Below are 12,736 nucleotides of genomic sequence, written 5' to 3'. Positions count from 1 at the left end.
CCTTTGTTAAGATCTCACCATACTGCTCAAAGAAATTGTTGTCATTGCAGATATGCCATCTGTGGGTGATCAGGCGAAATGGGAGCAATTTTTTGGTCCAGAAGTGGAAGATACATAAACAGATTCATGGCATGGCGGCAATGGGTACTGAATGGTGCACTCCTGTGGAAATATGTTTATCTGCAGTCTGGAGGAATCTTTCCTAGCCTCCCACAGCCCCAAAATTCCTTGCATTGATCTTAATCCAGTGCTAAGACATCTGATCCTTATTCCTCCACAGCCTCAAAAATTTCTCTGCCATATGCTTCATCTGATCCTACTCAATCCAATGTGACACCTGCCTAGACTTTGACCTCTGCCTCTCTAGTGGTTTTGCCCATACTTCTCTCCCCTTCCACACCAAAAAATCCCTCTCAAGACAAGCACTATCCCCCAAAAATAGCCCACAAAAAATTTTGCTGCACCCACCACCCCAGAGAACAAGCAGCAAAGATACACATCTTTCACCACCCAACATCATTCCAGACTGCAGCTTCACCAGGGCTTCAATTATCTATCTCATGCCTGGAAATGGGGTCATTCTATCCACGATCCTTCTCATCACTCCTAATGACATGCTCCACCATCTACCCAATCTGCACAAGGTCCTGGTACATTCCTACACTACTTCCACTCCCAACTACTTACACTGCCAGTAAGAGTTCATGCTCAAAGATTTGGAGGACAGTACGCTCCAAGCAACATTTTTCTACCCCACACTGTAATACTTGGACCAACATAATGGTCATGTTCAACCACATTCCTTTGTGCATTATGTATTCCCACCACTCCCAACAAGGTCCTGGTACATCCCTACACTACTTCCACTCCCAACCCCTTCGCACAGGGGTCTTATCCCCATAGAAGGCCCAGGTCCGAGACCTATCTCATTCACTCACCCGGCACATCCTACTGTAGTCCTGTCACGGGCTTATTCGGTACCATCAAAGGCAGGGTCACCTGTGAGAGCATCCGTGTCATATACTAGTTCTGCTGCAACTGCTGCTCAGCATTTTATGTAGGTATGACCAGCAGTCAGCTTTCCACCAGAACGAATGGCCACCACCAAACTGTGGCCGAGAGTGGTGTCGGCCACTTAGTGGTGGTTCACACTACTGAGCACAACACACTCGAGTTCAGTGGCTGATTCTATCCCCTGTCATGTCGATCGGTCCCCTCCCCGCCCCCCTCCCCCACCGTAAACTTTTCTGAACTACATAGATGGGAATTATCCTCGCAATACATCCTTCGCTCCCACAATCCTCCTGGCTTCAACCTCTGCTAATCCACAGCACCCACATCCTCTGTGCTCACAACCCCTCTAATCCGTGTCTCCATATCATTGCCATTGTGTGCTGCACGAATTTAACAGCTCTGGTGCCCACGCACTTGCTGCCGCTACCTCCCACTCTCGTATTCTGCACACGTGCTACCTCCCTGTGAGCTGCCAGCTACCCCTTGTCAACACGTCCTCACACTTGCTGCCTTTCTCCCCCTACCCGACACAACCCTTCACCGCGGTCGACCAGCCAAACTGTAGTCCTATCCGAGAACCTTCCAATCCTTCCATAAGTGGTGTTCCGTCACAACATCCTATGCCACTCCCGAGCCCCAACCCCTTGCCACAGGGATCGTATCCCTGTGGAAGAGTCAGGTGCAAGACCTGCCCAATTCACTCACCCAGCACTTCCTATTCTAATATTGCCTATCCCGTACTGCCGCAGGTTTATCCTATCCCACAAGAGGCTGGGCCACCTGTGAATGCAGCCATGTCATATACCAGTTGTACTGTAATCATTGCACAGCTTTTTATATTGGTATGATTACCAACCAGTTGTCAAACAGGTTGAACTGCTGCCACCAACAGCAGGTAAACCACCCTGTGGCACAGCATTCAGTTGAATGTAATACGCTTCAATTCGATGGCTGCTTCACAGCCCGGGTCCTCTGGATCCTTCCCGTACCACCAGCTTCTCTGAACTACTCAGATGAATATTATCATTATAACACCTTCTCCACTCCTGAAATTATCCTGGCCTCAACCAATGGTAACCCAATGTCCCCACACCCTCGAGCCCATACTTTCTGCCCCCTGTCCAATCACCTTCTCGCTATTTACGTCCCCTAACTTTAATTGTCTGTTGCTCTCTGCCATTGCACCCATCTGTTTTTCCCCTTCTCTGCTCCACTCACCCCCCCCCCTCTCCCTCCCCCACCATCACCTTGCTCCACAGCCTCCTGGCGCTGCACCTGGCAGTATTGCCAGCCTCCATCTAGTCCCTACACTCTCCACCTGACAGCATTCTTCTCTTCCTCCACCACCTGTATCCTGCTAATCCTTCCCCTTCCCTGCCCCACTCCAGATTGTTGCTTTCATTCATTGTGACAGTTGCTTTTTCGTATGAGCTGCCAGAGATGCCAGTCGTGCGTGTGTGAGGTGTACTTGCTTGTGTGAATGTATGTGTGTTTCCTTTTATGAAGAAAGCTAAATGTGTAATAACATTTTCATTGTGCCTGTCTACAACTCTACGTGTCATCTTTATGGCGAGTAGCAATCTGTCCTTATCCTAATATCATTTTAATGTTTACTGTCTTATGCTCTCGTAATAAATCTGACTTATCTATCTATCTGTGTATTGTTATTCCATCCTGTGTTAACAGGAACTTTCTCACTGCTGTCATTTAATTTTTTTGATTATCACAGGGAATCGTCACTAGCAGACATCCTGGAAGGAATTCCTCCCATGTTTACGCACAAACCAGTGCCGCTGTCTGCACCAGAGGGTTCTGATGTGAAACTGGACTGTCAATTAGTGGCAGTGCCTGAACCAGTTATTACATGGTACTTCAACAAAAAGGAAGTTGATAAAACTGAAAATGTTTCTGTTTCTGTCGATTCTGATGGTCACATGTACTTTAGCAAAGTTTCCATTAAAAAAGTAAAGAAATCGCAGGAAGGTGTATATGAAGTCATTGCCAGAAACACCGAAGGAGAAACATCTATGCCCATAATCCTAAAGGTAAGATAAATTGTAATAAGAATCTATTGTATGTTCTGTGCTACAGATTGATCAAGCACTATAAACTTAGGGAAAAGAGGTGGTTGTTCGTCATAAATGCCTAACTTTTAAATATTTTGAGACTTTATATTAATCAAAAATTTATATACCTCTCTATTCGTTTCAGGCAATAACTTTGATTTAGTGTGTTAGTGAATATTTGACAACATTAACATTAGCTTTTACCTTTCTCTTTTTTGCTGTTGGCATTCTGGCAATTGTACCAGACTAGTTGCTTCTTGCAGTTAACTTCTTGTTCAACTGACTTCTTGATAGCTTTTATTTAAACATTTGGTCACGTTTATTTCAGGCAGGAATCTTGGAATGTTCCTTCAGTATTTTTTACATTGAGAGCTGAAAGATAGTATAATTGCATATTTTAAACTCAGTTATATTCATGCTGTCACGTTTCACACAAAATGCACAACAAATATTTTCTATGCAAAGACACAGCAAATGCTTTGAAAATGGTATAATTATGCTGAAATTGCTATAGAACCTGGGTACATTACCTTTTCCATTCCTGCAACATAAAAAAACTGTAAAAGACTTGCAGAAGGAACATCATTATTTTACATCTCATTGGTGACGATGTCACTAGTGAAGGAGCACAACCCTGGAATAGGGAAGGAAATTGCCTACATCTTTTTCAAAACAATTGTCTCAGCCTTTGCTTAATTGGCAAATATAAAACATGTAAAGCATAAATCAGGCTGGTCAGATAGGTATTTGAGCTTTGTCCCTCAGTGCAATTCCATTGTCTTTACCACTGAAGTACCCCACTCAACATGGCATTGTATAATTGCAAACAAATGTAAATATATAGTTGTGTGAAAGTAGAAATAAGTACACATTTAGAACCAATACTGCAGGGTGAAACATTCGAAAAAGGCCTCTATATCCAGAAACTGACATATCACAAAATCGTGCCTATGTAAGTCAAACTTAAGATAGCCTTCTAAAATATGCTGAAGGACTGTTTTCTGCAATAAGAATATAGCACTATTAAGGATTTTGTAATACTCAAGATTATTTACCTTACTGATAAAGATATTGTTATAGTGTGGTGTGCTGATTGGTGCTTGTAAATTAACTCCATAATATAACTGTTTAATTAACATGTTTATACTGAGCTAACTTTTATAGTTTGCATGGCAATGTCATTTCCATGCAGACTTCATTAGAAATATGGCTGTCTGAAGGGAAAATGTCTTGTGTTCATACAATTTTAATTGCCCTTAGGAAACCTACAGTGAAAGCATAATTTAGATGAATGAATGTTTACCATACAATTAAAATTTATTTTTGTGATAAATTTCATACAGGTAAAAACATCAAAGAAGGAACCACCAACAGTCCTGGAACCACTGAAACCAACGGTTGTTCATACTGGTGATCCAGTAGTATTACGTGCAGTCATAACAGGCAACCCAGCACCAAAAGTCACGTGGCTCAAAGATGGTCTTCCAGCCGATGACCTGCCTGTTTCTCATGATGGAGACACTCACAGCATTTTCTTGAAAGATGCTGGTGAGGGAGACGCAGGGGTCTACACAGTAAGAGCAGAGAACCCCGTTGGTAGTGCAGAAAGTACAGCATCTCTCGTAGTTGAAGGTGAGTTAAATGAAAATATTTGTAAATTTTGCCTATTTACCTTTCCAGAATAAGAAAGTGTAATATGTCAAAGAGATGATCAAAGTTTTTTATAATAGTTTACCTGCATTCATAAAGCAACTGAATAAAGAAAAGTATCTTTGTGATTTATAAAACAATTACATAGTATGGGTACGTATTCCTTAATTCTACAGGAATTTTGGGCATTTTGTCCATTAATATTTCAATTGGCATATTGTGTCCTTCTACAAATAGCTTGTGAAAAGAGCGTGAAGGTAAAATAAGGGAGATTCGAGCTCGTATGAAGGTGTGCACCATGAACTGGACAGGAGTGAAGTGACAATGGTATACAAAATACCTTCTGCCACATACAATAAGGTGGCTTTTGGACTATAGCTGTAGTTATAAATGTAGTGTAGAATATTAATATCAAATTATATGTTAAAACATTCACAGAATACACTGGTACGTTCTTTGTTGTTCAAAAAATTTTTTGAGAGACTGTGTTTAATCTCCGTCACTGGCCATTTATATCCCACTTATGTTCAGTAGTTATTCCTGTATGGTACAGAGTTGCTATTAATATGATATCCCATGTCAAGGTTAAATTAAAGGTTAACCAGCCCTAACAAACTGCATAGAACATAGAAACTATAACATAGAAACTAAGTGTGTAGGCATCACTCTTTAATGACAAAATTTCAAACGGGTTTCATTTTATCCTCCGTTGGAATGCAGCTTAAACATAGACCTTGCATCATGATTGTACATATGTATTAGTTCGTGTGGTGATGATGAGAACATCTGCAAAAGCATTAGCTCACATAGCTACTATTGTCTCATCACCCATTGTGGCCAATGTGTGTGTGTGTGTGTGTGTGTGTGTGTGTGTGTGTGTTTTTCTTAGCTGACATTATTTCGTATGCTTAGATATCCAATAATCTTTGACTTTTGTGTTGTACCACTATTTTATAGAACCTGATGAGAACATGGAGCCACCACTTTTTACGGAAAGATTTGAGGAAGTAAAAGTCCCTGAGAAAGGTACATTACGTCTGGTAGCCAAGGTGACAGGGAATCCTGTTCCAGAGATTACGTGGCTCAGGTTTGTGAAGAATATCTTCTAATATTGTAATTTTTGAGTGTGAAATAAAATTAACTGACAGAAGACTGCTGGATTCACTAATATTATCTTAATTATTTCAGAATCATTTTATGCATTTGAATCATAGATTACATTTCTCCCTTTTTTATTTTTATTTATTTATATTTTTGTATTAAATATTTTCAGCATTGCAGCACCATAAAATAATTTTCTCTTATTTTTACTGTTGTGAGTTTCTAATTAATTTGAACGAACCAACAGTTTTTTTTGTGGTTCGTGTTTGCCCATTCAATAGCTGTATTGTGTTATACTTTATAAGGTGTTGTTTTACACAGCGTATAGCATTAATTAAGTGACTGAAATAAAAGTCAAATACTTGTCTTTCTCTCAAAACATTTGATACATTTTATGTGTTTGGGAGAGTGCTGTAACTAGAGTATAGTGCACTAGAAACAAATCATATTTTCTGGACGGTACTTCAGTCTAGTTACCGATTTTAGAATTACATTAAGGAATTTGCACTAGAGATCACCATAAACAATTTCTGCCATTTTCTACAGTTTTTGTTGCTGTTAGACATGAGGTTGTGTTTTGTGCAACATTTGTAAATATTTTGAGTTGTACACATTTAAGCATTGTATAAAATATTAAAGCTATTTGGAATATATTGTTAGTTCTTCACTTACAGTTTGTTATGGCAAATGAAATTCTGTTTGTTTTTAAAATTAGTTATATAATGTACAGACAGTGAAGTCATACTTCATCAATTGTGCACCATCATGTACCTTGAAACAGAAGAAGGTCTTTTATCAAGGAACACGTGATTTTTGCAAATTAACTGAGTTTCATTAGTGCCTGAACAATTTTATCTCTCTTGAAAAATGGAAGCTTTTGTTAGTTTCAAAATGTATTTAACTTTTAACTGGTTTTTGATACAATTTCTGCTTTTCTTGATTTCATTTACTGATTTTTGGTATGTAGTAGATAATAATGTAAGACGTTGATGACTAAATGAGGTATTGACAAGATTTTCATGATTGCAATGCTTTTAAATTTCAATGGAATATTTATTCATAGGCATATTACCATGTCGTACCATGGAACATGGTTTCACAGTTGGAAAAACTTTTATTTTTGAGGGTAATTTTTGTAATTTCAGAAAAAGACTGCAGCACATAATAATTGAATGCTATCATTTAAACTGGAGTAAGAAAATACATTGAATTTCTATTACAGGGCTGGTTAGAGATGAAAGTCCGAAAAGTGTTTCAAGGTACCATCACTCTCCCCTACTGCAGTAAACCTTCTGAGTTATTCACCAGAAGAAAGAACTAACAATTATTGTAGTTTCCTAATAGTGAATGTTATTATTTTTTATGTGTGTAGACTGAAGCAGAGAGTAAAAATTTGTACCAAGGCTGCAAATCAATTCTGGGTCTCCTGCTTGGCAGGCAGGTGCATTAGCCACTAAGCCACCTTGGTACAGCAGTTCACACAACTGCGTGGATTACCCTGGCATGCCTCCCTCCTGGCATGCTTAGTGGCTCTAACACACCTGCTTAGTAAACAGGAGACCTGGGTTCAATTCCCGGCTTTGGTACAAATTTTCACTCGTCGCTTCAGTTTATATACATAAAATCATATCTGTATGAGACCAGTAAAGTCTCTGAAACCGTATCATTTCATTTGAATGAATGTCAGGTTTATCTTCAGAGCTTTTTATTATTTTGACCCCATCATTTTCTTTTATGTTACTGACTCTCGTGTTTTCTGATACAATGTTGTTGATGTGTTACATTTTAAATTTATTTAAGTTGAATTTTTATAAATTTAGCAGTGTAAACTACTACAAAAAATTGAAATACAATGTTATGAAGCATTCTGAAGAGAAAAGAATATTGTGTGGTGGGAGTGAGGTTGGTAAGAGACAGAAAATAATTGTGAGATAAGGAAGAAACCTTAGAGCTGTGTTAGCTCAAACAATAATGAAGTAATAGAAGCAGGCTCACAGTAGTATAGCAACAACAGAATGGTTCAAAACTGTTATTTGTTAAGAAACTTCCTGGCAGATTAAAACTGTGTGCCAGACCGAGACTTGAACTCAGGACCTTTGCCTTTCGTGGGCAAGTGCTCTACCGAGTTTGAGTCTCGGTCCGGCACACAGTTTTAATCTGCCAGGAAGTTTCATATCAGCGCACACTCCGCTGCAGAGTGAAAATCTCATTCCAGTGTTATTTGTTGTCGGCCCACTTTATACGTAAGTGCTCCCACTCGATGGTTAAGCAGGTCTGTAATGTTACACCTCATCGGTGTAATTAGCAGAAAGAGAAAAACGAGCAGCAGACACGTTTCTATACTAGAACACATCATATATGTAGTATGCATTTTGCCTGCTGGCATTATTTATTTGCTTTAAATCTTTGTGAATGTAAAGCTGTGCATTTCATGAAGATCAGAAATTTAGTATCTTATTGCTACAACATCAATGAGTTGCGGTTAGAATTAATTAACTCATGCAAATATCTTGGTGCAACAATTTGTGGGGCATATGAAATTGAGTGAGTCCATCAGCTCGGTTGTTATTAAAGCAGGTGTCAGATGTCGGTTCAGTGGTAACATGCCATAAATATGCTGTTAGTCTACAAAAGTAGTTGTTTACAAAACTCTCATGCAGCCCTTCCTAGCATATTGCTCAAGTGTGTGGGATACATATTAAATCTCAAGGGAGAGTATCATAGGGATGCTGCAATATTTAGAGTAGCAGATGCTTGAAGATAGGCATCAGATTTTCCACATGAGTGTACTTACTAAGTTTCAGGAAACAGCATTTAGTAAGAAACCCAAAAATAAACTACAATTCCCTATGTATCAGTCCCATAAGAATAACAAAGACAAGATTAGACTAATCATGGTATTCATAGAGTCAGTTAAGCAGCTATTCTCTCTATGCTCTATATGCAAATGGAACGGGAAGAAATCACAGTATGTGGTACAGTGAGAAGAGATCTCTGCCATGGTCTCCATAATCATTTGCAAAGTATGGGTTATTTTGATGTATGTTCATACAGATTTGTTAGGAAAATTAGGTAGTTTGTTGCACAGAATAAATTCATCATTTAGGAGATGGTTATCAGCTAATCTAAGACGTTTCATTTCGAGTTGGTAATTTCTGTTGTGTCGTGTATTGTACCTGTGTATATCTTTAGCTCACAAGGCTGAGCAATTACTCTTTAAGCACATAAATTTCTCATAGACATGTAGTGCATTTGCAGTAACTATATTTAGTTCTCTAAACTTATCTTTGTAGTGTATCTTGGCATTTTGTAGCCCTAAATACAGTTTGGTTTTCTTGTAACTACTCATATTTGAACATTTAGCTGTCTTATCCCAAAAAACACCTATTTATCTCTTTCATATGTGAATTTTGATACAAATTTACATTTATGATCAGTTAAAGTAAAACTTTCAAAGTATAAGAATTGTTGCTAATTAGTCAAAAGGTGAATGATGGAGTAAGAAATAATTTTGATGATAAGTAGAAGGGGAAAAAAGTACTTCTTAACTAATGTTTAGTTATATTCCCTCTGTTTACAGGAACAATAGACCACTGAAACCATCACCAAACCTAACTGTATCATTTGATGGAACCACATCTTCTTTGGAAATTCAGAATGTGGATTCAGAAGTTGATGCTGGAAACTACAAATGTGTAGCCAAAAATCGTGCAGGAATCACATCTCATGGAGCAAGGGTTTCAGTCGATGTTCCGGAAGTGTGAGTAGTGTTAATATGTTTCTCAGTAATTTCTCATCTCCTTGTATCATGTACATACACTAGCCTCGTAAAATATACTTCAGGATTCCTGTACCAGATTTAATTAAGATAAATAATTCATACATGAATAGCCATTTAAACATTTGCTGTTATTGTAAATAATTGTTAATAGAGACTCTTGTGTACTCTGATGCATTAAAGTTCTTAAATTATGGGAAAAATTGCAGAACGATACTTATTTTCAAGAGGCAAAATATTTAGCACTATTGATAGATGAGTATAAAAAATACATGATACCATCCTAGCTTCCAGAACTACTAGCTTCTTCCTTGTGGAGGGGAGAGGGATAGACTGGGGAAAGCTGGAAAGGAAGAGTAGGTTACTCAGAACACAGTACAAGAGAGACCATCCCCTGGTGAGGACAAGTGGAGATGTAGATCAAGGGGAATGGTGTTAGGGAGTAGGAGGTCAGAGGTATTACAATTATAAGCACTGTGGCAGCTACAACCAAGAGTTGATGCAGACCGAGTTAGAAGTGAGTATTGTAAATGTGTCACGTATTCATCAGGCCAAATTTGTGTGTCATGTACATTTTTAGATATGAAATAAAAAGCTTCATAAACAAGATTCCAATTGCAATTCAACATATTATTTTTTTCAGCACATTTGTAAGGAAACTGCAGGAAATTACTGAAGTTGAGGAACGAGAATCTCTGGTACTGGAATGCGAAACTTCACACACAGTGTCGACACACTGGTTCCATGAGAATCATGAGCTCAGTGGAATGGACCACCGAGTGGTGGTGCAAGAGGGCCGTATTCATCGTTTGCTTATAAAGAACTGCACATCGCGAGATGCCGGCCTGTACCAGTGTCGGGTGAGGGATCAAGTGACGGAGGGCCACGTTACAGTCCACGGTTAGTAAAGCAGTTAAATATGTTGTTCTGAGTGGAATCTTTACTCTCTGTATCTATACAGATTTGTGGCTTATGTGAGCAGGTATAAGTTCATTCAGTGATTATAGAATTAATGGACTGGAAATTAAATTATTTTTGTTCATAACTTCCTGTGAACTGTAATTTTGGTAGGATGTCATACAAAATTTTTACCCCCACTTATCACTTTGTTTTTTGCTGTTACTCATTTCCTCTAATTACCTACATCTACACTTTATGACCCACCTTAAGGTGTGTAGTGGAAGGTACTGCTGGTACCATTACCATTTTTCCCCTTCCTGTCCCATTTGCGAAAGATGCACGGGGAGAAAGAAACTTCCTTATGAGCTCTAACCTTTCATATGTGCTCTAATGTCTTTCTTGCTGCGGTTATTGTGTGAGACTTTTCTCAGAGTGTGAACTCTTGGAATTTCAAGGGTAAACCTCCTCATGACAGATGATTCCTTTTGTGTGTGTCTGCCACTGAAGTTTGTTGAGCATTTGTTGTGCAAAAACGTGTCACTCTTTGTTGGATCTTCTCTATGTATTCTGTTAATCAAACTTCGCAAGCATCCCAGACTGATGAACAATACTCAGTAACTGGTCTTTTTAGTGTTTTGCCAGCTATTTCTTTCAGTTATGGATTACAGTTTCTTAATTACTTTCCAACAAATCTCAACCGGGCCTCAGCTTTTCCTACAATTAATTTTATGTGTTCATTAAACTTTAGTTTGGTCCTAACAGTTACTCTCATACGTCTTATTATTGTTTTTGTTACCAGTGGTGTATCATTAATAGCATAATTGAAGAGTAATTGGGATCTTCACCTATTTCTGCGCAGAATGTTGCATTGATTTATGTCTAGGATTAACTACCAGCGCCACACTAATCATTGATCCTCTCCAGGTCTTTCAGCATGTCACTACAGTCTTTTGGCATTGCAGCCTTCCTACAGGCAATATCATTATCTCTGAACAACCTTGTAGAGCCTCTGATGCTGTCCACCAGATCATTTGTGTATTAAAAGTCACCTCTTTAAGCATATCAGTTAACTAGGTTAAGACATCAAATGTTTTTAGGGTATTTTTTTAAAATCCCCATTGTGCCTGTTAATTTAGGTTATTGTGATTTCCATAAATTGAATAAGAGAAATGATGGGATGGTAACTTGAATAAATATGTGACAGAATCCTTCCTACATCCTCTCCAGTTGAGGCAGTGTTGCTTCTCTAATGACATAAATGTCAGATGTTAAACCTTAACATTTCTCCTTTCTTTCATTTACCCCATATGTTCTTCCAACTCATGTTACATCTGGTAAGTGGAATTTGCTCTGCAGCACGTGCTTGGTCCCCATGCAGCTGATATTAACTGTCTCCAGTGAGTTTTTCTGCCCCCCTCCCCCCCTTTTGTTGCCTGGTTCTTGCAATTCCACTCTCCTCTATTTGTTTTCTCTCTTTAAATATATATGTATTTATTTTTCTGATTCTTCTCTCTTTCTGTTTTAATTTTTTTGTTGTGATCTTTCCGTGGTTTATTCTCAGTTTGCTCCCACTATTAGCATCAGATTTCATGTTCTTGAAACTCACAAGTTGTTGGAATTTTATTTTTTCTCCACATTATATATTTTCCATCTGTTTTCTTTATCTTTTACTGCATGAAAGAAATGGACCATTCTGAAGCACATAAATCTATGATTTGTCTTACTGGTATGACTGTTAACTGGTAGACTTTTGTTAGATTCTTTTTGAACTCTACAAAATTTTTGGTTTAGTGTGGTTAGAGTTGAATCCTCTGTCTTGTGATCCAAAATCAGTAACTGGCTAAATAGATTATTATTATTATTATTATTATTATTATTATATTTAGTCTTCCTTTTGTCATTTTATACAACAGCATGCACAATTCGTGTTAAAAAAAACATATTGAAAGTAGAACATAGGAATAGTTGTGTATAGAAATAAACATGTACCTCTCAAATACATATATAATTATAGTGTGATATGTTGACCATGTTGACTATTGTATTAAACATTGAATCTTGCACAGCTAAACCATATCATATTACCCCATGTCACTTCACTACCACCATGTAATTTCAATGTGTAAGACAACTGCTCCAGAAGTCACAAGAATTGGCATTAGTTCACACATGAAAATGTCAGGTTATATTTATTTGTGTGTCATTGTACACATATTGTAATTGTTAT

The 12,736-nt window shown here is 38.1% G+C and overlaps 1 protein-coding gene across 1 annotated transcript in view; it reads left to right on the top strand.

The window, feature by feature from the left end:
- The window catches only part of LOC126260755 (titin), a 530,053-nt gene that overhangs the window by 447,454 nt on the left and 69,863 nt on the right, over positions 1-12,736 (top strand). Inside the window, exons 135-139 of the mRNA XM_049958094.1 lie at positions 2,744-3,059; positions 4,424-4,712; positions 5,688-5,817; positions 9,412-9,591; positions 10,253-10,509. Coding sequence (XP_049814051.1) covers positions 2,744-3,059; positions 4,424-4,712; positions 5,688-5,817; positions 9,412-9,591; positions 10,253-10,509 — 1,172 coding nt within the window. The remainder of the gene's footprint in view (positions 1-2,743; positions 3,060-4,423; positions 4,713-5,687; positions 5,818-9,411; positions 9,592-10,252; positions 10,510-12,736) is intronic.

This window comes from Schistocerca nitens, chromosome 5 (genome assembly GCF_023898315.1).
Source record: "Schistocerca nitens isolate TAMUIC-IGC-003100 chromosome 5, iqSchNite1.1, whole genome shotgun sequence".
NCBI lineage: Eukaryota > Metazoa > Arthropoda > Insecta > Orthoptera > Acrididae > Schistocerca > Schistocerca nitens.
This window is presented reverse-complemented; position numbering and strand designations above follow the sequence as displayed.